This window comes from Dermacentor silvarum, chromosome 11 (assembly GCF_013339745.2).
Source record: "Dermacentor silvarum isolate Dsil-2018 chromosome 11, BIME_Dsil_1.4, whole genome shotgun sequence".
Taxonomy (NCBI): Eukaryota; Metazoa; Arthropoda; class Arachnida; order Ixodida; family Ixodidae; genus Dermacentor; species Dermacentor silvarum.
The window spans coordinates 49,995,583-50,017,189 of NC_051164.1; the positions used below are offsets into that span (position 1 = coordinate 49,995,583).

At 46.0% G+C, this 21,607-nt stretch overlaps 1 protein-coding gene and 1 non-coding gene across 2 annotated transcripts in view; both read left to right on the plus strand.

Moving 5' to 3' along the window:
• The window catches only part of LOC119432575 (ATP-binding cassette sub-family A member 13-like), a 127,390-nt gene that overhangs the window by 10,409 nt on the left and 95,374 nt on the right, over positions 1-21,607 (plus strand). The window contains exons 6-9 of the mRNA XM_049658306.1: positions 1,075-1,318; positions 3,513-3,707; positions 14,222-14,400; positions 18,068-18,196. Coding sequence (XP_049514263.1) covers positions 1,075-1,318; positions 3,513-3,707; positions 14,222-14,400; positions 18,068-18,196 — 747 coding nt within the window. The remainder of the gene's footprint in view (positions 1-1,074; positions 1,319-3,512; positions 3,708-14,221; positions 14,401-18,067; positions 18,197-21,607) is intronic.
• On the plus strand, positions 21,504-21,578 carry Trnas-gga (transfer RNA serine (anticodon GGA)). Its single transcript has one exon. It is a non-coding gene; the product is annotated as a tRNA-Ser (tRNA).

Below are 21,607 nucleotides of genomic sequence, written 5' to 3' on the forward strand. Positions count from 1 at the left end.
AAGGATGTCAATGGAGGCAGAATACTTATTACATGTTTTTTTGGGGGGAGTCGAGCCTTAGGATAGTCTTTATAATAATAATAATAATAATAATAATAATAATAATAATAATAATAATAATAATAATAATAATAATAATAATAATAATAATAATAATAATAATAATACCACAAAAATGACACAAAGCCGAAGGAGGCAAGTCAAACAGCAGCTCCCTCGACTGCTTATCGCCTTTCGGGTAGAACTGCGACTTTTTTTTTAGGCTGTTATGAAAACGTATATTGCAACAATGCGCATTAATAAACAGTCTGCTAGCGCTAGGATGAGCCGCGTTCGTCGTAGATGTGAGGAGGAACCTGTTATTGCGGGATGCTTTGGTATAGAGTCCGCTCACAGTTCCAGACCAACATTCTTCTCCTCTACTATCTGACGCCAAATGTAGCCTGTCATTGCGCAGAACAACGCATATTGCTGGATCCCATGCACCCCTATAGCTTCTAATGCCGCCTCGTTGAAGTTTTCGTACGCTCCCGTACAAAGGGGCATGCTTGACGACCATATTTTCTGTTTAAGGAGAGCTCCGTGGTTAGAATAACAGTAACGTACAAAATCAGTGCTTGTTTTCCCTTCACTAAGAAAATTCTGACGTAGATGTAAATTTTCTCAAACCTCACATGGTGTGGACAAAGTTTTATCAGAAGGAACGCTGGCAACTTGTTTTGTACCTTCATGCTACGTTTAAGTGCCAACTTTAAATTTTGTTGACCTTCGTAGATCTTTTGAAGGTGCACCATAGGGAATTTCAATTTAATGAACACGCGTGCTTAAGAACGATTCGTCGTGCATGCGCAGCCAACTGCTTTTGTGTCTTTTTTTATGTTGTTCTTCGCCACACCCTGATTGCTGTAGGCTGCAATAACTGAGATATCGTTTGCCGCTCTGTACTAAGCGATGCGTCGTGTTACTTTATCGAATGTCGTTACCTACAACAGACGGCAAGCGTTCTAGTGTTACGCGGATATTAGTTTTTAAACTCGCGATGTCTGACGATGCCACCCGCGTCGTCGACGGCAGGAGTACCAGCTGATGATGGGCCTGCGCAACTGCTTCTACTGGACGGGTCACTTCTCGTGCGCCCTCTGCTTCTTCGTGGTGCACAGCGCCCTGTGCGTCTACAGCACCGTCGTGTACGCGCAGTCCGACACTGGATCCGCGTACCTCGACCGCACGGACCCTTCGCTCCTGTTCGTCGCATTGCTGATTCACAGCGTCTCACAGATACTGCTCGCCATGCTCGCCGCCTGCGTGTTCACGTCGGGTAGGTGTGCACTTTCCGCTTTTTAAAGCGACAGGATTAAGGCCCCATTACTCACAAAATCCGGCGTCGTCTGCGTTCGTTCGTGCGTTGACCGTGCGCAAAAATTCTCTAACAATCACAGCGCGGCGAGCGGCGCGTTTCTACCAATCAGAGCGGCGTGCGCTCCGCTCGGTTCCTTGTAGCACCAACAGATGGCGCTCGCCTCCGCGCATCCGCGGCAGCGGCGGCGCCGGCCGTGCGGAAAAAATGCAGTAACCTCGCCTTCGTGCATAGCGTTCGCCGCAAGCGTTTCCCGGTAAAGATTACGGTTACATAAGCTGCAGTTGCCGGGAAGGGTGAGAAGCAGTCAGGGATTTTTGAATGCCATCGCGTTCCGCTCTTAAAAGCGAAGCTTAAGCGTCCTCCAATTTTTTTACATCGCAGATTCTGGCGTAAAGCTTCCGCTTAAGTAGTCACTGAGAAAATATTAGTTAGTTTCAGCTTCTTCTAAACGTATTGTCCTGTCCGGAATACCGCAAATTACCGGGCAACTAAATGTGAGCGGGCGATTTCGTGGCGCACACCAGGTTGCGCAGTGCTTAAGCAGAGGGTGCAGAGAGCCACATAAGTACACAGAACTATCGTTGCAATAAACAACCACACTCTAATTACCTATTGGTATAAAGCGTCCGCAGCAACGTTAAGCGACATTTTTAACGCGATAGTCGCAGAAAATCGCGTGTCGCAGAAAATCCGGCATTGGGGTCCGCGTGTGTGTCTAAGAAAATCATCTTCAACCACCCCGACCAGACAGGCCCTCCGCGTAGTGTAGAGGCGCTGGGGTACTAATGTAATTTCTCATAAGTGCGCAAGAAAAATCATAAAGAACGACTTAACCACAACCTACAGATATGTTAGTGTTGGATTGTAATTTGAATATACGAGAAAACATAATTCTGTTACGCGGAAACTCAAACATAAACCCCTTTTCCAACATTTCTACCATTCATACAGCGGCTTGCTCCGGTCGAAGCTCCTTGCAAAAAAAAAAAAAAAAAAAAAAAAAAATCCAGATGGCACTTGCCTCCTCGGCAGCGGCGCGCCGAGGCGAAGGGGCAGAAAAAAGAAAGCTGCAGTTGCCGGGAAGCTTAACAGTCGGGGATTTTTATATGCTAAAACGTTCCACTCTTAAAGGAGAAGCTTAAGCGTCCTCCTAATCTTTGTTTTGTTTTATTTCGATTTTCATCGACCAGCAAGAACGCACATGCAACATGAAAACGTATTTAACGCGCTGTGGTTGGACAAAGTGTCACCAGATGTCACAACCAGCATTCTCGCTTTCGTGTCAATGTCTTGATGCAGTTACACTTTTAAGGCGAAAACCTTATATGTCTCACGGTGAGGTTACCGTTTCGAGGCCATTTAAAAACAGCGTCGTCGACACGAAATGGTCCTCTTAGGATAAGAGGCGATAATGCGCACAAAACTGCGATTAAGGGTGGAAGAATGATTAAGCAAGTGAACTGAAGTGATAATGGGTATACAGAGAGGTGAATGGGATGCATTAAGAGTGAATTGATGGTGAATTAAAGGGGTTTAGTTGAGTGATATCAGTCAAAGGAAAGGTAATGATGAGATAGAGTGAGCTAAGATAATGAAGGGTAAATGAGAGTGAATTAAGAGTGAATGAAGGTGAATAAAGTGGTGATAGGGTGAATCAAGAGTGATGAAAAATGGAAATTTGGAGTAATCGAACAAACCAAGCGTGATGAAAGTAAAACCAAGATGATAGGGTGAATAAAGGTGAACCAAGCAGTGATAGGGTGAATGAAAAGTGAATCAAGTGTGAATTAAGAGTGAATCAAGGGGGTCGGGAGTGGGGGGAATATGTGAGATTTGAGGGTCTAAGTGATAGCGACTCAGCAAAAGAAATGTTGAGTCACGGTTCGAGTTAGATTAACTATAAGAAGGGTGACTTGCAAAAATGGCTATAAATTGTCGTTCCAGAGTGATGTCGACTCAGCAAAAAAAAAAAAAAAAAGTGGTCGTCGTGCCATTGAGTTAGCGGCGCTCGGGCTTTCGCCATCAAATCGTCTTAGTTGTAGCATACGCGACCCATAGTAATGTTTTTTCGGTGACCCGGTACTACGTGAAGCTTAATGCATTTCCGGGCAGTGTAAATATACCTGATGGATTCGTATCCGGTTCTGAGCAGTGACCGCAGCCACAGTGTCTACAGTGATGGTGTCCGTGGTGCTGCCGTACTGGGTGCTGGAAACCATGGGAAGCCTGGAGACGCTGGCGCAGTTTGTGTTCGGAGTGCGCGTCACGATGCTGCTGTCGTGCGCGCTGCCCACCGTAGCCGCCTACAACGTGCTCACCATTCTGGCCATACAAAACGACTTTGATGGTACGTGCGACACCTATCGCCAAATAATCGAAGCTGCCGTACGCTCTTAATCTCTTTCCAGTTCAGCTATAAGTGCACAATTTCTCGCAAATATTTTTCGATTACCGGAGTGGAACGGCGTTCCACCTAAAATCGTAATACTTAAGGAACGGCATTCCGCATATTTCAACATTTCGCTTTTTAAGTTTTAAGCTGGAACATTGTTCCAGGAAAATTGACACTGTTATCTGGTACAGCACCTCCATACAGTTTTATTATTGTTCACGTTTTGCAAATGTTTTCCTCGTTCCACGATATTCCTTTTTACTTTTCTCCATTAAATGAACGTCGTTTCACATAAAATCGCAAACTATATTAACGGTGTTCCTTGTATTGATTTTTTTACATTTTATATGCAAATACTTAATTTGTGGAAGTATGTTTTTGTGAAATGGGCATTGCTATAGCCGAACAATGTTCCACATAACTAACTTCTGTCAGTAACATGGTGTCACGCACCTTTCCATGGAAGCATGTTTGAATATGTAAGACGATGTCACGTATTCTGCGGTTGCCATATTGTACATATGTACGCAAGCATTTACAAATGCAATGTTTACATGATGCTGGCTCAGTTTAATCAATTCCCTAGAAGTCCATATTAAGCCCAGAGATCCAAGGTCAGTTCGGGAAATAACCGCGATTCAAGTTGCATTTAATTACTAAATGGTGTGTTAAGAACGTGAAAACCCAATTTGCCATTTTAAGTGGGCACTAAAAAACACTAAGTTAGTGTAGAATCAAAATATTCTTTCAACAGTTTATTTTTTATTAGTGTCGTTTTTTTTATCCCGCCGAATCCCTAGCGCCTGTACGTCAGTGTGCACGTGACTGATTTTAAAGTATTTTCCTATGTTTGGGCCATTCTGACCTAGGAAACTTCTTCAAACTTGCTATCCTTGCCTCTTTTAGAAAGCTTTACCAATCTTCACCAATCTTCAGGATTCCTTTAGAATCCTTACCAATAAAAACTTAACTTGGCCCTACTGGACGCCGTTAAATTTCGTGACGTCAAAACAAGCTAGTGAGATAACTTCAAGGCGTTGGCACCACGTGTTGGTCAGATTATTTTATTTATTTTAATATTTCTTTATATTATTTCATTAAATTATTTTTAGCCTCTTCTAGCTTACCGAACCTCTTATTGCAGTAAGAGCGGCTTTTAGGGTATTGTAGAAGAAGGCTGGTTTACTCTAAGATGGAAGGATTTTTCTTTTTATTGTTGCTTTAAGTATCGTCGTTGGACGCAAAGAGAGTTGTCTCCTGATACATGAACACATTAAGCGCCTCCTCACATTTTTTAACAGCGACGCTGTTCTAGCTAACCGTAAAAAGTGGCGCCTGCTGTCGCAAAACCTCGCCGAGCTCTGACGTCACTGCGTTGCCTAGCAACCACCTCGCGGAGTGGCGTGTGCCTCGCCTCCTCTCCGCGCCGTGCACATGTTGCCTTGACATGGGACTTCAAGGAGACGGAAGGAGAGCATGCGCGCGGCGCGCGCAATGCTCGGGAGAGGGAAAGAGAAAATGAGAGTGAGATAGAGAAACAAATTGTAGCAGCACCAACGAGGCAATGCACAGACCTGCTGCCGACGCCGCCCGCGTTGCTTAGCCGCGCATGCGCCGAAGCAGTAACGATGACGTCACCTCACGTTGCCTAGTAACCGCCGGCGCAGGTGCGCGCTCGCTTCGCCCGACACAGACACGGCTCCTGCCTGCCTGCCTGCGTTTGTGGCATGCCAGGAATGCTGTCGCTCGTAGGCACCGACGCGTCCAGCGCTGGTCACGCGAAATGTCGCGAAAGGGAAGGTACCCCCGAAAATGATCGCGCTAGAATACCTTCCCTACATGCGTAGTTAAGCTAAACCAAGTTAAGACCTAGCAGCAACCAAGTTATTACTTAGCAGTAGCAGCCAGTAAGGCTTGAGGATTGACACTTTCGCCGTGCCTAAGGTTTACACGACCGAGTGCAAACTTGGCCGCTTTTTTTCGGTTTTCTCTGCCTGAACACAGAAATGAGAAATGTTGCTTGTTGCGTCGTGGAGTGGGCTGGCATGCTGATTTTCATCCTTGAAATTCACTTGAACTCGCGGTATCGGAAACGAACTTCACGGTTGCTTTGTATCATCTGCGAGGGCACAACTATATAAATCAAATTGGTGTCAACTTTCTGGAAGCCTGTGGGCAAGAATATAATTAACGACTTACAAAATAGTTCGCGCCCTCTTCGGTGTTACGGCTGCACTACACAATCTGGTTGGAAAACAAGGCATACACTCGCTTTTGATATCGGTAACCTCTTCCAACTTTTTGGCCAGCTGAGTTGCAGTCGGCGCACAGATTATGTGCTTTTGCTCCCTCAATAATAATTCTAGGCTTGTCAGAAAATAAAAGCTTCTTGTCCCAGACAAAAACGTTATCTTCGGCTAAGTTATGATGACGTGACCTAAAAGAAAATTTGCTACGACGTTCAGTTTTCTACCTAAAACCAGTAACACAACGCCACACGTCGACCATGTAGGTATCCGTCCGGCAAAATTTGCCATCTTAATTAAGCACCTTTTTCTGTGAAATATGATATGCACAGAACGTTTTCGCACGTAGTCATTTAACGCACCTGTCTCCATATATGGAGTGAATATTTATTGCAATACCTTCCGAGTTCAATGTTGACGAATGTTTAGGTCAACGCGCATCGTTTCTCAGGAGGACAAAGACCGAAATGGCTCTCGGCCGGCTCCACTAGCTCTACCAGAGTTCTCATTGAAACATTGCTAATTACTCGAACTTTCTAACTAGACAGTCGGTTTCTTTGTAAATATGATTGCGAGCGCAAGCTCCGGGTTTGTAGCAGTCGGACGTGGCAAAATTTATGGTCATATGAGTGCTCCCAGCCGAGCTTGGAAAGCTACTTGCAACATAAACCGAATTGAATTGAATGTTATTTTGCTTTCTTTCAATGAAAGCGGAAGCTGAGAGTAAAGGCAGATAGGCCTGACGAAGTCTCGGCTTCCTCTGAAAAAAAGAAACTGACAAAACTGTGGTAATAAAACTATGAAGAAACTTACAGTACGTGACTCATGTTGGGGCCGGTACACGAAAAACTGAAGGCACAAAAGTATACTTTAGCGCGGAGCAATCGGTACAATGCAAGTGAGACAGAAACATTCCTAATATAAATACAAATAAATGCAAAAATGCAACACAATGCAATGATGTATGAAAAATCGTTTATGGTAAACATCAGAATGCAAAAAAGAAATCACCGCATATCCACGAAGTGAATAATGATGAGTGGGGCGAAGCACTCGAGATCATTATATCGTAAAATCACCCGTGACATTGCCCCACTCGCGCAAGCGTGACAAGGCGGTGTACAGTATATACAATGTGTTTTGTTGCTCATAACGCGTATAACGTGTTGAGTTCCGGGTTGCGTTTCGATTTCATGATTACTGCTTTATGGTCGGTGAAATGCAGAGCCAGCGGTTCTCCTAGCGGATACATCCTAAAGTTTGCAAAGACGAAGTCTATGCACGTTCCCCTGAGCATATTACTGAGCTGTTGGACTGTAGTTCGTAGCTTGCTTAAGGTCACTGAATTCTGGGCCTTTTCTTGGATGTACAAACCGAGTACTCGAATGGTTGGTACGATTGGTACCTGTGCGCCGTCGATTAGAATTTTATACTTGTCTATGGCGTTAGGGAGCTCTGGAACGCGCCATACACAGCAGCGCCATCTCCTGCTATAGACGTTGAGCCGCTGCATGCAACGTTTCATCCATGAGGCAGACAGATGGCGTCGCAGTCGATGGGAGCACGGACGAGGGCGCGCCATAAAGTCCATATATAAGAAAAGTACCGCCATCCTTTGATCAACGCCGCGTCGCTCTCTCCTGTATCTCCGATTGGACGATGATAGCCCGCGCTTTGACTTCTTTATATTTTTTTTTCGCCTCAGAGCCATGTTGAAAGTCCTCTGCGCAGCAGCAGTTGCCGGCGGTGGCAGTGGCGCGCGCCCGGCCTGAAAGTTTCAACGTGGACTTTCTAGGGCCGCCACCATTGACTTGCTTTCGCAAGCAAACAATGAAAGAAAAAAGCACACGCTTTAGGAGAGGAGACGACGGAGGAAAGAGTAGATGGCAGTACTTTTTTATATAGGGACTTTAGCGCGCCATACACAGCAGCGCCATCTCGTGTATACACGTTGAGCCGCTGCATGCAACGTTTCATCCATGACATGCAGACAGATGGCGTGGCAGTCGATGTGATCACGGACGACGGTGGACGGACAAGGCTAGGACAAGGCTCCCTAAGGAGCTTCGCTCCTAAAGAATTGGCAGAGACGCTTTATAGCGTGTGGGAATGCGAAAGCACTATAGTGCCTTTGGCGAAAGAGGCCCCACCTTTAGTCAGCCAGATGGCTGCGACGTGACGTGCACAATGGCGCACGCACTCGGCACACCTTTAGGCAGCCTAGAACCGTGGAGCCGCCGGGTATCGGGGAACTGTGCTTGTCTCGCATGGCCTTGCGATCGTTTTTGACGTGCTTGCACTCTCTGCGCTGTCGCCCATTTTAGATACGAAGCAGCTTATGGTCGGGGCTATGTCCCTCCCTCCATCCGCCGTGCGGTCTCCACACCCGCACTGCGCATCCTCCTCCCCCTCCTCTGCTTGTATGTATATGTATAGTATATGTACGCCAAGCTCTGGCTTCCGGAAGCCGGAAGCCGGAAGCCGGCTTCTGCTTCCGGTTCCGGAAGCCAGCTTCCGGCTTCGGAAGAACGCTTCCGGCGTTTTGCCCGAATGATCCCCAGGTGCTTCGCCCACTCATCATCATTCACTTCGTCCTCTCATTCTCCTCCCGCAACGCCGCGATGAGTGCCACGGACAGCGCCAGCGTCAACGCCAGTGTCAGTGCCGTGGACAGCACCGCGGAGAAGAGGGCTCGAGCCGCTGCCACGAAACGGCAGTGGCGACAGGCCGATATGAAAACTAATGGGAACTTGAGTCGACCCCATGGCTGCTTCACATACTACTCAGGGTTCCCCTACGGGAAGGTGGTGTAATTTTTTGGTACCGTTATTTGGTCACGCCGACAAATTTTCGCATAATGGGGCATATGATGCATTCGAAATAAAACTATTAAAACGAAGGGGAGGGGGCACTTACTATACACTACGAAAATGTGCTCACTCAACTTATACATCAGTGGTATTACGTCATTTATGCCAGCTCGATATTTGGCTAATAGTGCCGAGTCTGTTGTTATATATGCCTAAAATTTGGCAGTCCCGATGCCATAATGTAACATACGAGGGTTAATTGACCAGCTGCTAGCTCCTAAGCTCCCGCACAACGTGACCCCTGCAGTAAAAACGAAAAAAAAAAATGTTCCAATTCCACCGGATTCTTTACTGCGAATGACGCAGGCTAATTCTCCCAGGAGTCTTTCTCAACACTGAGATGTGCTTACTACACTACTAATATAATACGTACTATACTACTTCCTACTTACTCACTGCCTGCGACAATGTTCTCACTCAACCAGGGGCGTAGCCAGAAATTTTTTTCGGGGGGGGGGGGGGGCGTTCACCGGCCTGACCGGGGGGGGGGGGGGCAAGCTTTTGCTTTCCTCTACGTCACGTGATCGATAATAAATATCGTAGTTTAAGCAGACTCTATACATGTATATCAAAGACATGGGACCGCCCCCCCCCCCCCCCTCACGTGTGCTTGTGAAGACATTAGTAAAAAGTAAAGTAAGCTCAGTAAAATACAGTAAGTACGACAGGTACAGTGGGCGTTTGGAGCAACGATCTCTCATCGCGCCACTGAATGAACCAGTCTTCGAAAACGCATCATTGAGACGACCAGTGCGATCGGAGAAGACATCATTAATTGTTAATTTCCGTTAAGCGTAGATGGCGTCGTCCTCGTCGGGGCGAAGTGCGTTTCACAAGTCAAGGACGGCTATACGCGTGAAAATGCACGTGTGACCAGGCTATACCTACTCCCATAGCAATAGCTTCTTCTTTGCGTCTATGCGCTAGAAAACTTAAATACGCGCAAAAACGCGTAAGGCATTTTTTTTTGTCGAAGCTTTCGTCGCCCTGCTCCCTCATACGAGAGGGTTGCATTTCCTGCGGCAAGTGCATGGGCCGCTGTGTCTTCCGCTGTGTGCGAACATGCAGCCGTCATTGGCCTTTACGTCAACAGATTCAGAATTGTACAGAATACTTCACCGCACAGCATAGATATGGCATGTGTATACGCATTTTAAGTAGTGCTTGCAACTCACTTCTGCTTCACTTGCGCCGGTGCAAACAGGAACCTCACAGAATCTCGACTGGTTGGTGTACTAGTGATGCAGGAATGAACTCCGGTCTTGTTCAGCGCATAGTGCACATAATCAATTTCTCAAGACGCGTGAACTCCGACGAGAACTGTCAGCGCCTGCAACAAGAGTTTACTTACGCTGTACTGCGCAGTGCGCACAGCTGTAATTCATGCTTGTCAGCTGTCTGTTTCGTGCATTCTGTTGCGAGTCGGTGGAATTTCACTGCTGTCATCAACTCCTTCGTACATTGCTGGTTTGGGATTCCACAACAAAACAGCAACTACCAGCCTTCCGTAATTGCTGGTTTGGGATTCATCAACACAACAGTAATTACCAGCCTTCCGTAGGGGCGCAATCGCAAACAAGAGACGTTTCTCGCGCAGACTAAGCCTACGTTCACACTTGGGAAGCGGCGAGCGGGCGGAAAGGCCAAAGCAGCCGGAAAATTTTTTCCGCGCCTGTCCAAGTTGTTCACATTTGTTTTGCTACCGCCGTGGCCGCCGCTGCCGTTTTCGTCCAGATCCATCTAGTCTGCGTACGTTTGTCGGCGTGGTGGCGCTCATTATCGCATTATTTCGAGCGGCATTTTCATTCATTGACCCACGTACCGTCATCAAAAGTGATCATTTTACGCAACTTCGCGTGCCATCTGCGACCTTCGGTAAATTCCTCGTTGGCGTTCCGTAATTCTGCTCACACGGGCGCGGTAGCGCTGAGTCACAGGTTGGTGCCTAGGCGTGATAATATTTCTTTAATAGCTTTTATTTACAAGTTGTAATAACATTTCATCATTTCGTATTGTCGGCGCCTCCAGGACACCAAAGGGGCAACGGGAACACCACAGCTAAAACCCGGGCTGGCCCTTGTGTTGGGGCTGGCCAAAGCCAGCGCGTCCTACGTGAGACCTACGCTCTCACTCTATATATAGTCGCGACGAGAAAAGCACCCCGCGACTTCTGCAACGTACCGTACACGTGCGAGGAGAATTATGGAGCGCCAACGAGGAATCTGCCTAACTATTGTCTGTCATGGAAGTGGAAGAAAAAATGGCTGTTATACTTCTACCTACTTGTTTTCTAGAAATGGACAATGAATAAACGAAAGACGCGGACACCTCGGAAACGGCGGTGGTGGGTTCGCCTGGCTTTGCAAAAGCGCGAGAAGTGGGGTCACGCCAAGGCTTCGTTGCCGCACCTCCGGTCGCGCGACGTTGAATACTATCGCGAGTATTGCTGACAGTACGTTTTAGTGCCACTCTTGTCGTAGAGCAAGGGCTGGTTCTTGATCACGTCGATCAGCATTACAGCCTACACTTTTGGTGCGATGTTCAATTTTACGACCGGTTGTTTACATGCTAGTGTAGCTTCCAGTGAAGCAGAACGACTTTCCGCCGCGTTTCCGCTTCGCCATGGCGAAAAAATCGGCCCGAGACCGATTTGGCTCGCAGCCTGTTTTTCTGCCTGTTTTGCCGCCTAGGCGGGCGGATTTTTGCAAGATTTTGCCGCTTCCGACAGATTCGAGGCCAAGTGTTAACGTAGCCTAAGATCCTGCGCGAGCGCGGCCTAACCGGCACCTGAAGGGAAGCGGCGGAAATGTATACCGGAAACTTCGGCCACCTGGGGTCTTTAACGTGCACCTAAATCTAAGTAAACGGGCCTCGAGCGTTTTCGAGATCATCTAAAATGCGGCTGCCGCATTTGTTGCTTCATTTGTTGCGCATTTCTTGCTTCAGAATGCGGCCGCCACATTCTCGCCCAAAACTTCACAGAGTGTCAAAGCCTTGACAAACACTGTGACAGTTTTTTCCATATGCAGACATGATTCGGTGTAAATTACCAACCCAAACGGAAGCGCCCAGGAATGAAATTGTGATAGTAGCACCGGTTTCATGAATTATGTCAGTGCGAAGCGATGCGAACAAAGGATGGGTAAGTGGGAGGGGGGGGGGGGGTTGAACCCCCCCAACCCACCCCCTGGCTACGCCCCTGCACTGAACTGTATGCATCAGTGGTATTGCGTCATTTATAGTAGCTTGATTATTGGCTAACAGTGCCGAGTTTATTGTTATATATATGCCTAAAATTTGACAGTCCCGATGCCATTATCCGACATACGAGGGTTAATTGGCAATTTTGATGCTCCTAAGCTTACGTATATACAACGTGTCACGCCTGCAGTAAAAAAAAAAATGTTCCAATTCCGCTGGAGCCTTGACTCTGGAAGATGCAGGCTAACACTCCCAGGGCTAATACTCAGAAGTGCTCAGAAATCACTCAGAAATCACTCAGGAGTGCTCAGAAATCACTCAGAAATCACTCAGAAGTGCTCAGAAATCACTCAGAAATCACTCAGAAGTGCTTAGGCGGGGAATTATTGGCATGACATGACTGTATGGCGTATCGCGGCGCTGCGCAAGCAGTACACACACGGGCATTGACAGGAAAACAAAGAGACGAACGCGGACCTTCCAGTGTTAGTGTCCAACGTGCGTCCCATCTATACAGTGCAACCATATGCCATACAGAACATTCTTGAACACACACACAAATACCGAAGAAAGTGGAGGGAATGCTGGCCGCCGAGAAAAAAAAAAAAAAAAAACAAAAAAAAAACAAAGCACGCATTAGGCTTAACATGGGGCTTCGTGTCCCACCTTCAGCAAGTTAGTTTTTCGTCCACCTTCATTTTGTTTTGCCTTACGATTTCGACGCTTCGAATAAATATAACCATGTACCCTATGTTTTCGCTCGCTTCAATGTCTGGTCCTTCATTTGATTGTAACCCCTAACAAAAGTTTTCGTACATGGTCTATACTCTATAGACTGGAAATAGATACAAAATAGGCATCTTATGAACATGTGTTTATAGGGCAGTGTATAGAATGGAGTATTCGTTTCGCCTGTCTTTCACTTGGTGTTTTGTGTCTTTTTCTTCGTTTAGAACATGTGCCAACTAGTGCAACAATAAGTATTATTAGAGAATGGAAGCAGACAAAATGAAAGAAACTTATCTTCAACATTGTCTACATGAAATCTGCAGATTTTGAATATTCAGAAGAACAAATTTATACAAAATTAAAGTTTACAATAAGTCTGTAAGCAGTCTATAGACTGTCTAAATATTTTTCTTTTAAGACTAGCCGTAAATCGAGTCCCTTGGTTTCCCTTATTCTTTTCGCTGATATTATAACTTTAAGATATACCTGATATTGTAATCATTTCTCTCTTTGCTCGATTGTCATTCAGGCTCCACTGCATAGCGGCCCAAAGTAGCTATGTAGCTTCGCACATTGAACTTCTTGAGGCTAGTTTCTGCGAACACTGGTTCATGAAATTTGATATTAGCGAATGCGACTTCTAGCGCTCTTATCCGAGTTGAAAGATTTCAGAGCTTCGAACAGATGAGCCCTGAATTGTTTAGCGTGTAATATTTTAGCAGGAATTGCACCGACAAACTGCGATAGGTGCTTAGTTGTGGAGCTCGAAATTTTTGTCTTCTGAGGGTTCAGCACGTACATTCTCTCAAAGTCTTAAAGGTTCAGACAACCGCTCAGAAAATGAATCGAGATAGCCCCGCTGAATGAAAGATTGCCTATCGTAGTGGTTAACCCCGATATGATTACGAGATACGCCGTAATGGGGACTCCGGATTAATATGGATCACGTAGGATTCCTCAACTTGCAGCCAGTGGACGGTACACGGGCGCGTTTTGGCATTCCCCCCACTAGAAATGCGGTCTCCGCAGCTCGGATTTTAACGCGAGAGCGTTAAAATCCCGTGCAAAGGGTGGCCCCACTTGAGATGCTGCCAGCGGCCTTGTGTCAAGGACAGGTGTAGTTCCTGGACCTGCTGCTGGCTCACAATTTCACCAAGGGACAGAGGAAAGAGCCGGAAGTACTGGAATGTTTGCTTTGCTCTGTCAATGTTCCATCTTGTTCTGAAAAGAAAATAATTATAGACATGACCACTAGATAAAAGTTTTATGAAGAGTTCTTCTGTGAAACTATCAGTGTGTTGGTCCTTAGATTTACTGTACTGAATGACCAGAAAGCTACGCAACCACCAGAAACGAAAATCCCGGACAGTCCCGGACTGCATAATCGAAGATGCCCAGTGATCATAGGCGTACCTGCATGCAGGTGGCGCTGTTTGGCAGAAAGTGCACTACACCACCTTGGGCGTGGTTCCTATCACCGTGGTGAATGTCTGGGCTGTCAGCGCCATGACGATGGCTGTCATGATACTGCTCATTGGCTACCTCTCCAACGTTCTACCGTGGAACACCGCCCATCCGCTGCATCCACTCTTCTTCTTCAAGGTGAGCGCTGAAGGCACTAACCACTCCCGTCAAGGTGTCTCCATAGGACATGCCGCTTACTTTTGAATTTCTAGATCAGTGTCGACGCGACTGAAATCCTGGTCATAGTGTTCAATGCAAACGTTAACCTGTGCTAACCAAACAGTACCTGAAGTCACTTTAGTATACGGAGAGTAGTGCGAGACAGTCATTTACGATGAAGCTTTAGCTCGGCGGCCCCCGTCTAAATACATGGGAACTGAGAAATAGTTTTTCTCGGCAACTATTATGCAGCTAATTAGGTTAAGTTTGTTGCATGTAAAAGAACACGTTATAATTTAGTGACTGTAGGAAGCGGATTTTTATTGGACCCGTAAGTTCTTTTAAATAAAAATTGTAGAAAAAGCATATATTTCGAAAAACGGAATATCAAGTTTACAACTCTCTCACACGGCAGTGAAACATGATATCACAGTTCTGTAAGCTCTTCATAATATTGTATGTAAAACGAACGCAATTTAAATATTATAAAGTCCCCTGATTGTACCACTCATATGCGGGTAGGAATTTTTAAAAACCCTTGTAAACATTGTAATAAATTAACGTAAGCTGTATATTCACGCATAAAAGCTGTCTGCTTCAGAAGCCCTATGCAATTTACATTTCACGTTCGATTGCAAGTGTTGGGGCAGACGAGGAGTCGGTTCGTGGGCCAACTCCGATTTGCCCATTCAGATGCACGGAAAACACAGAAATGCTCTCATGTGAAACAGAGTTGAATGAAATTTGTTTCGTTTCAGAGAGAAATGTTGAATTTGGCACATTGTAGCCATAAAAATTATAATTTAGTGCTTCGGATTAAATGAAAAAAAAAAGATATTGCCGAGAGTCGGTAAGTTTAAGAACGACTGAAATCTGAGCATGTTTGTTGGGATTGATGGCACTGAGAACTGCAGGTATCTTGCACTTCTCAGTGCACGAGCACAAGCAGGAAAGAGAAACACTGCACTAACACGGTTTGTGTTGAAATCGGGGCAGAATTGATGTGTTATACATTGCTTCGGAGTACGCCACTAATTCATGACTAGCACATAATTCAGGAAAGTTCGGCAGTTGGCTAGTTGGTTAAACACACCAGAGTGTTACGCAAGAACAACGACCGCGACCAAACTGGAGCGAGTGCACAAGCCCACGACATCGAGCGCAAAGGATCCAAGCGTGTTCGTGTCCGCACTCTAGTCTGGTCCTGTCCCTGTTTGCGTGGAAACTCTTGTATTACGAGTAGCACTACTGCGAAATCCTCAGGAGCATTGTAACGATTTCACGTAAACTCTGAACCCGTGTACAGTCGAAACCAGGATATATCGAATCTAAGGGGATCACAAAAAAGTTCGATATAGAGGTGAGTCGATATATCAAATACAAATTTTATACAAAATGTTCAAGGCGATTTTACTGCTGTTCGTTATATACAATAATTCGTTTAGTGTGGGTTCGATATAGCCGGGTTTGTCTGTATTTCATTTGACCACTTGAGATGCTTTAACAGAGTCAGTTTACAGAGCAGCCGTGTCTGTTCTTAGTGCTGGGTTACGGATATATTCAAACCTCCTACTTGAAATTTTCTTGAAACCTACCGATTTCCGTCAATTTTTGCAAAAGCTACGAGGCCCGAAACAAGTATTCTGATTTTTGTAGTCAGTTGAATCCAGCTTGACTTCTTTCTTTATTTTTTTTTCACTGAGGCATATTTCCTTCGGATAGCTACAGAAGTTGCCTAGTGAGAATTTCCGGGTTTCACAGAGGTTGTCGAACCGAACTTGCACCCGAACCAAAAATTGTACCCGAACCATAATTCTAGCTGGAACTGAACCCGAACCGAGATTCTTAGAACGTGCGTGAACCCGACCTGAACCGAAAAAAATAATAAAGATTACCGGTTCGGCACGAAACGGTTCAAGCATATAAGGATGCCAACTGTTGCTAATGCATGAGCGATTCCTCGAAGTAAGTAGTTTTCAGTCGGCGCACCCCAACAAGAACATCCTTACGGCTCACGAGTTGCAGTTATGAGCAAGAATGGGGATATATTGTAGGTGTGTGCTGATAACTATGCGGGCCACCTCGGCAGAGACACTTGCACTTCTGAACTCAGCCATGCCAGTTGTGTTCTGCTGCCGAAACGTTGTTTCAGGGTCACCGCAGTACCACCGGTTCTGTTGAAGCTCCCACTTCGGCCGTTAGGCCAGCTCTCCACTTATTATCAGATGAACAATAAAACGCACACGTCAGGACACACAGAGATAAAAAAACATGATGGCCTCGAGAACGGAAAATAGGAAAACCAACTAGTTATCAGCCGGGCTTCTTGTAACAACACTGTAGTCGCTAACGGATGCCGTCATCTTGTCTGTGCGTGGTGACAACGGCTGCAAAGGGCACAGGAGGACCATGATTCAACGCACATTTGGCGTCTCCAAGCAGAGTACAATTTTGTACGCGTTCAGTCAATGCAAGGCTCGGCGTCCACGCGCAGTTGTGCAAAGAAGATCGCCGCGATGTTTACCAGCAAACTGTCCTTGTTCATCGTTCCAAAGCGTCAATCTCGTCACCTGCTTTTATGCAAGAAAGAACTATAAGCTAAGGCAAATATCACTTGCTGGCTTCTTTCTTTGCTACAGACTAGAAGTTTGGAGCTGCAACTTATGTAATACAGTGCTGAATCCGCCCTACGTCACATGCTGCAGTTTAAGCACCACCAGTGTAGTTGTAATTACTTGAACCAAAGAAAATACAAACTGGCTATGTTGCTGTCACAGCCCACCACCATGCCGACACAGGCATTCTTAAATAGAATGTGTGCCCCACTGTAATGTTTGTAATTATAATTAAGCTACTCTAGTAACTGTACCACCCAACGTAGTGAATATCAGGATAAACAATTACTAATATCTAGTTAGTAATTCAACGAAATGTTTACTAAGAAGATGTCTTTGGATTAGTGCTATTACTTGCTCCAGAAGTTAGTGATCAGCACTATTACTTTAGTACCTTCACTTACAAAAAAGTGCTTTTGGGGACAAGTAAACTGTTATTTTGAGGACCGCACAAAGAGTGATGGAACGAAAAATGTTAGGCCTAACGTTAAGACACAGGAAGAGAGCGGTGTGGATCAGAGAGCAAACGGGGTAGCCGATATTCTAGCTGGGCAGGTTGGATAACCGGTGGACGATTAGAGTTACAGAATGGATACCGAGAGAAGGGAAGCGCAGTCGAGGACGGCAGAAAACTAGGTGGGGTGATGAAGTTCGGAAATTTGCAGGCGCAAGTTGGAATCAGCTAGCGCAAGACAGGGGTAATTGGAGATCGCAGGGAGAGGCCTTTGTCCTGCAGTGGACACAAATATAGGCTGATGATGATGATGATGATGATGATGATGATGATGATGATGATGATGATGATGATGAAACTGTTAGTATTGTGGGCAGTCAGGGGATATGACGACTTTTTTTAGGAGCGTATAGCAGTGGCAAGAAGCTCTGCCGACGGAACAGCCGATGACCGAGGACATTCAGTCATGCTAACTAAGGGAAACGTTTCTGCAAGTACGTTCCGCTTACTTCAGGGAAGTTGCGTGTAACGAGATTAAGAACGTGCATAGGCCAATCGACAAATCTCTGTCTCGCAGCCGAGCTACTGGCGGCCACACGAAGTTCGGTACAGGCGTCGTGCCTACGCCTTGGAGTACTACGATCCTCGCTTCGAGCGTGCGCCCAGCGATTTGAAAGCTGCCCTGGAAATCGTGGACCTTTCGGTGGTGAGTCGGCGGCCATGCTTAACGAGTAGCATCTCTGAAATCATACGTGTGGCAACGCGGGCCATAAGTGGTGCTCGGGGACATCGAAGGGAGTCGCGGTAATTTGCGATTAAGAGTACGGAGTGGAGTAGGGCAAAGTAAGTGCTGCGGAGAGCACATGGATCTATGTACTATTTATAGAGCAGCGCAGTTGTAACAAAACGGGCGAGCTGCCGTAGCAAAGAGAAACGCGGTAGGGCGCGGTAGTTGGAGCGACGATATTGAATTTGCTGGCATAGGCAGGACCGGACATTACTCCGAGGGAAGGATGGGAGCAGCTTTATGGCGTACTGTACGTATGTCTTTGTCCTCCAGTGGGCGCGAATAGAACAGTAATGATATATATATATATATATATATATGTGTGTGTGTGTGTGTGTGTGTGTGGTTTTTGTGAGGACAAACAGGAAACAAAGCAAAGAAAAAAAGAAAAAAAAAAGAATGAATTCGGCAGGATGTCGTAAGAAGGTGTAATTCCTGGTTGGTCATCGAGAACTTGGAACAACGCAACACAGGCCCTGGTCAGAAGGGCACGCTCACAGCGCTAATTTCAAGAACTTCTTTAGTGAGAAACGGTCGTTAAATATACACAGACCTAAAAAAGAGAAGCACCACGAAAAAATTTAAAGTGGTATATAAGCACGTCAAGTCACTTCCGCCACTTACGCCCGGATACCGCAACTATTCAGTATACGTTACCAGTGGTGATCCCAAGCGACTTATTGTAAGCATCGTATGCACCGAAACCAGAAAGGGCTAGGCTGAGCGAGGGTAGTTTACGATATTCCACTATCCTGCCGTAAGCATTATATTCAACAGACTAGAATGTGCGTAAGGCGGTAGGCTGAGTGAGAATGAAGCCAACTGTAGAAGTAAAAAGAATACTAGACTGATATGTCATTACCAGCAATGTGGCTCTGGCGCGAATTTTAAGCGCAGAATTATTCCGCACAGACATTGCAATCAGTTGACATAGATGGATCCTCGAAGCAAATGAAATTCGCCACTTATGAGTTTCATGGCGTTAGTATGACGTCATTGTCCCTGTCCAGTAAGGAGCTGCGGTGTGTGGGCGGCAATGGTGGCAGTGACATAACATGATTACGCGCCAGTTTCATTCATTCCTGGGTGTCTTTTCATTTAGTTCTGCTTAATGTAGCTCTGTGCGCGCTGCGTGCGTCCTCTGCTGTCTATATTCTGTACGGCGCTGTTTAATTATTCTTCGTGAAAACAGGGCACGATGGTTATTGTGGGCCGCGGCGTTCGATGCCCTTAGGGGACGGTACGATGGTATTGAAATAAACATTGTGTTTTGGGTGGTATACTGCAAGGACTGCAGTCATCCGATTCAGTTCATTGGTCGTTGGTCTAGCGAGTCACAGCAGCGGCGCGGCTTAGTGCCAGCCAATGACGAAGGGTAACAGAAAAGATTCGCTTCAAAATGTGACCCGTGTTTCGCGTATACTGTACAATCAGCGATAGCCGTAGATTTGTTTCTCGGTGTCTTGCATTGCCAGACGAATGATTTCACTACGTTAAGTGAGCGGGGCAATCCGTGTAACTCGAGCCAGAGTTCTAACTTCAGTGCCAGCTAAGATCGTTAGATTAGGCCAGACACCGGTGCATAGTCACGACGACAAAGCATGAGCTTGAAAACATCTCAACGTGTAGAGCATGAAATTCGCATAAGCTAGAGCACTTGAGAACATTTGCGAGCAGAGTGCAAGTGTTCGTCTGCTCGACGCAACTTAAAGGTACACTAAAAATAACAGATTCAACTTTAATAGTACACTAACCGTCTACGATGGCGCAAAAGCCAATCTTACCGTGATAAGTAGCTCGAAAAGCCATAAGAGATGTTTATGTTGACGCCGTCTTGGAAATTCCAGCACCAGCTTGCTGTGACGTCGTAAACTTTGTCGTCGTCTGCCCAGGCCTAGTTAATTTTTTATCGCTAAAGCTCAACTGCATTGTCTTCCCAACTAACGAAAAAAATGCCCTTAGAGGTGTTTTAAAAATTTTTTTTTACTGAGCCGCAAGTGCTCAATTGCGAAAAAAAGTTGAATTGAAATCTGTGACGTCACCCAGACGTACTGGCTCTTGGGTTCACGAAATGAAACTGTGAACTTGAACTTCATTCTCAATTCTTCCAATCAAGCTACTAGCGCAAGATTCACGAACATAGTCTTGAAGTAACAATTTATCAGTCTATACTGACTTGTTTAACTTTACTGTTTTCCTTAAACGCTTGCGCCCCGAAGAGCTGTCGCTGCGGTATGTGTTTAAGCGGCGTCCTGTCCGTCCCCTTTAGACGGAAATATTTGAGTAGGGCACCAACTCCGAGCTATATGCACCTAAATATCCCACTGCCGTGTACTTCTCGTTGTGGTGTAAAAGGGCCCACTCTGATGTGAAGTAGCGACGAGTAGCACTTCGCAACTAGTAGAGGAGAGAGACACGATATAGAAAAAGTAGGGAGGTTAACCAAGGACGTGCCTGTTTGGCTACCCTACGCTTGGGGTATCCAGTTTATCCAAATGCTGCAGGTTCACTTCTGACAGAGAAAGTGCCAGCGGGTGCAAAGCACATTTCAGACAACGGAAATGAAATTGCTAGAATATGTACGCTTATTATAACATATATTCAAAGGTGTTCGGGGCCGCTTAGGGGCCACAGATGTATCGACGGTTTAAATGCCTCGCTAAAGTGCACCTGCCTGCTGTGAATAAATTTAGTTGCGGGTGAAGTTGTTTTCTGTCTTGCCATTAGTTCGCATCAGTTTGCGTGCTTTTGCACTATAGCTTTTATGAACCAACCATTCCAACTACAAGAATACGTAGATACAGTGAAGTTTTAGGCGTGTCCGCTGCATTACCCGATTTGTTGATGCATTACCCGATTTGATGCATCTTCCGATTGATGCATCTTCTGATTGATGCATCTTCCGATTTGATGCATCTTCCGATTTGATGCATCTTCCGATTGATGCATCTTCCGATTGACGCATCTTCCGATTGACGCATCTTCCGATTGATGCATCTCCCGATTGATGCATCTTCCGATTGATGCATCTTCCGATTGATGCATCTTCCGATTGATGCATCTTCCGATTGATGCATCTTCCGATTGATGCATCTTCCGATTGATGCATCTCCCGATTGATGCATCGTCTCTCCACCTAGCGAGTTTCCGCTGAACTATTACGTCAAACACTTGCCTTTGCTTCGAGTTGTTGGCAAATTCGACTTCGCCCTGCCATCTGCTAGCCGCCTGGTTAGCTCAGATGGTAGAGCGGCTGCCCCGGAAAGGCGGTGGTCCCGGGTTCGAGTCCCGGACCAGGACGAATTTTTCTTCAACTGCGAGGCTTTCTTT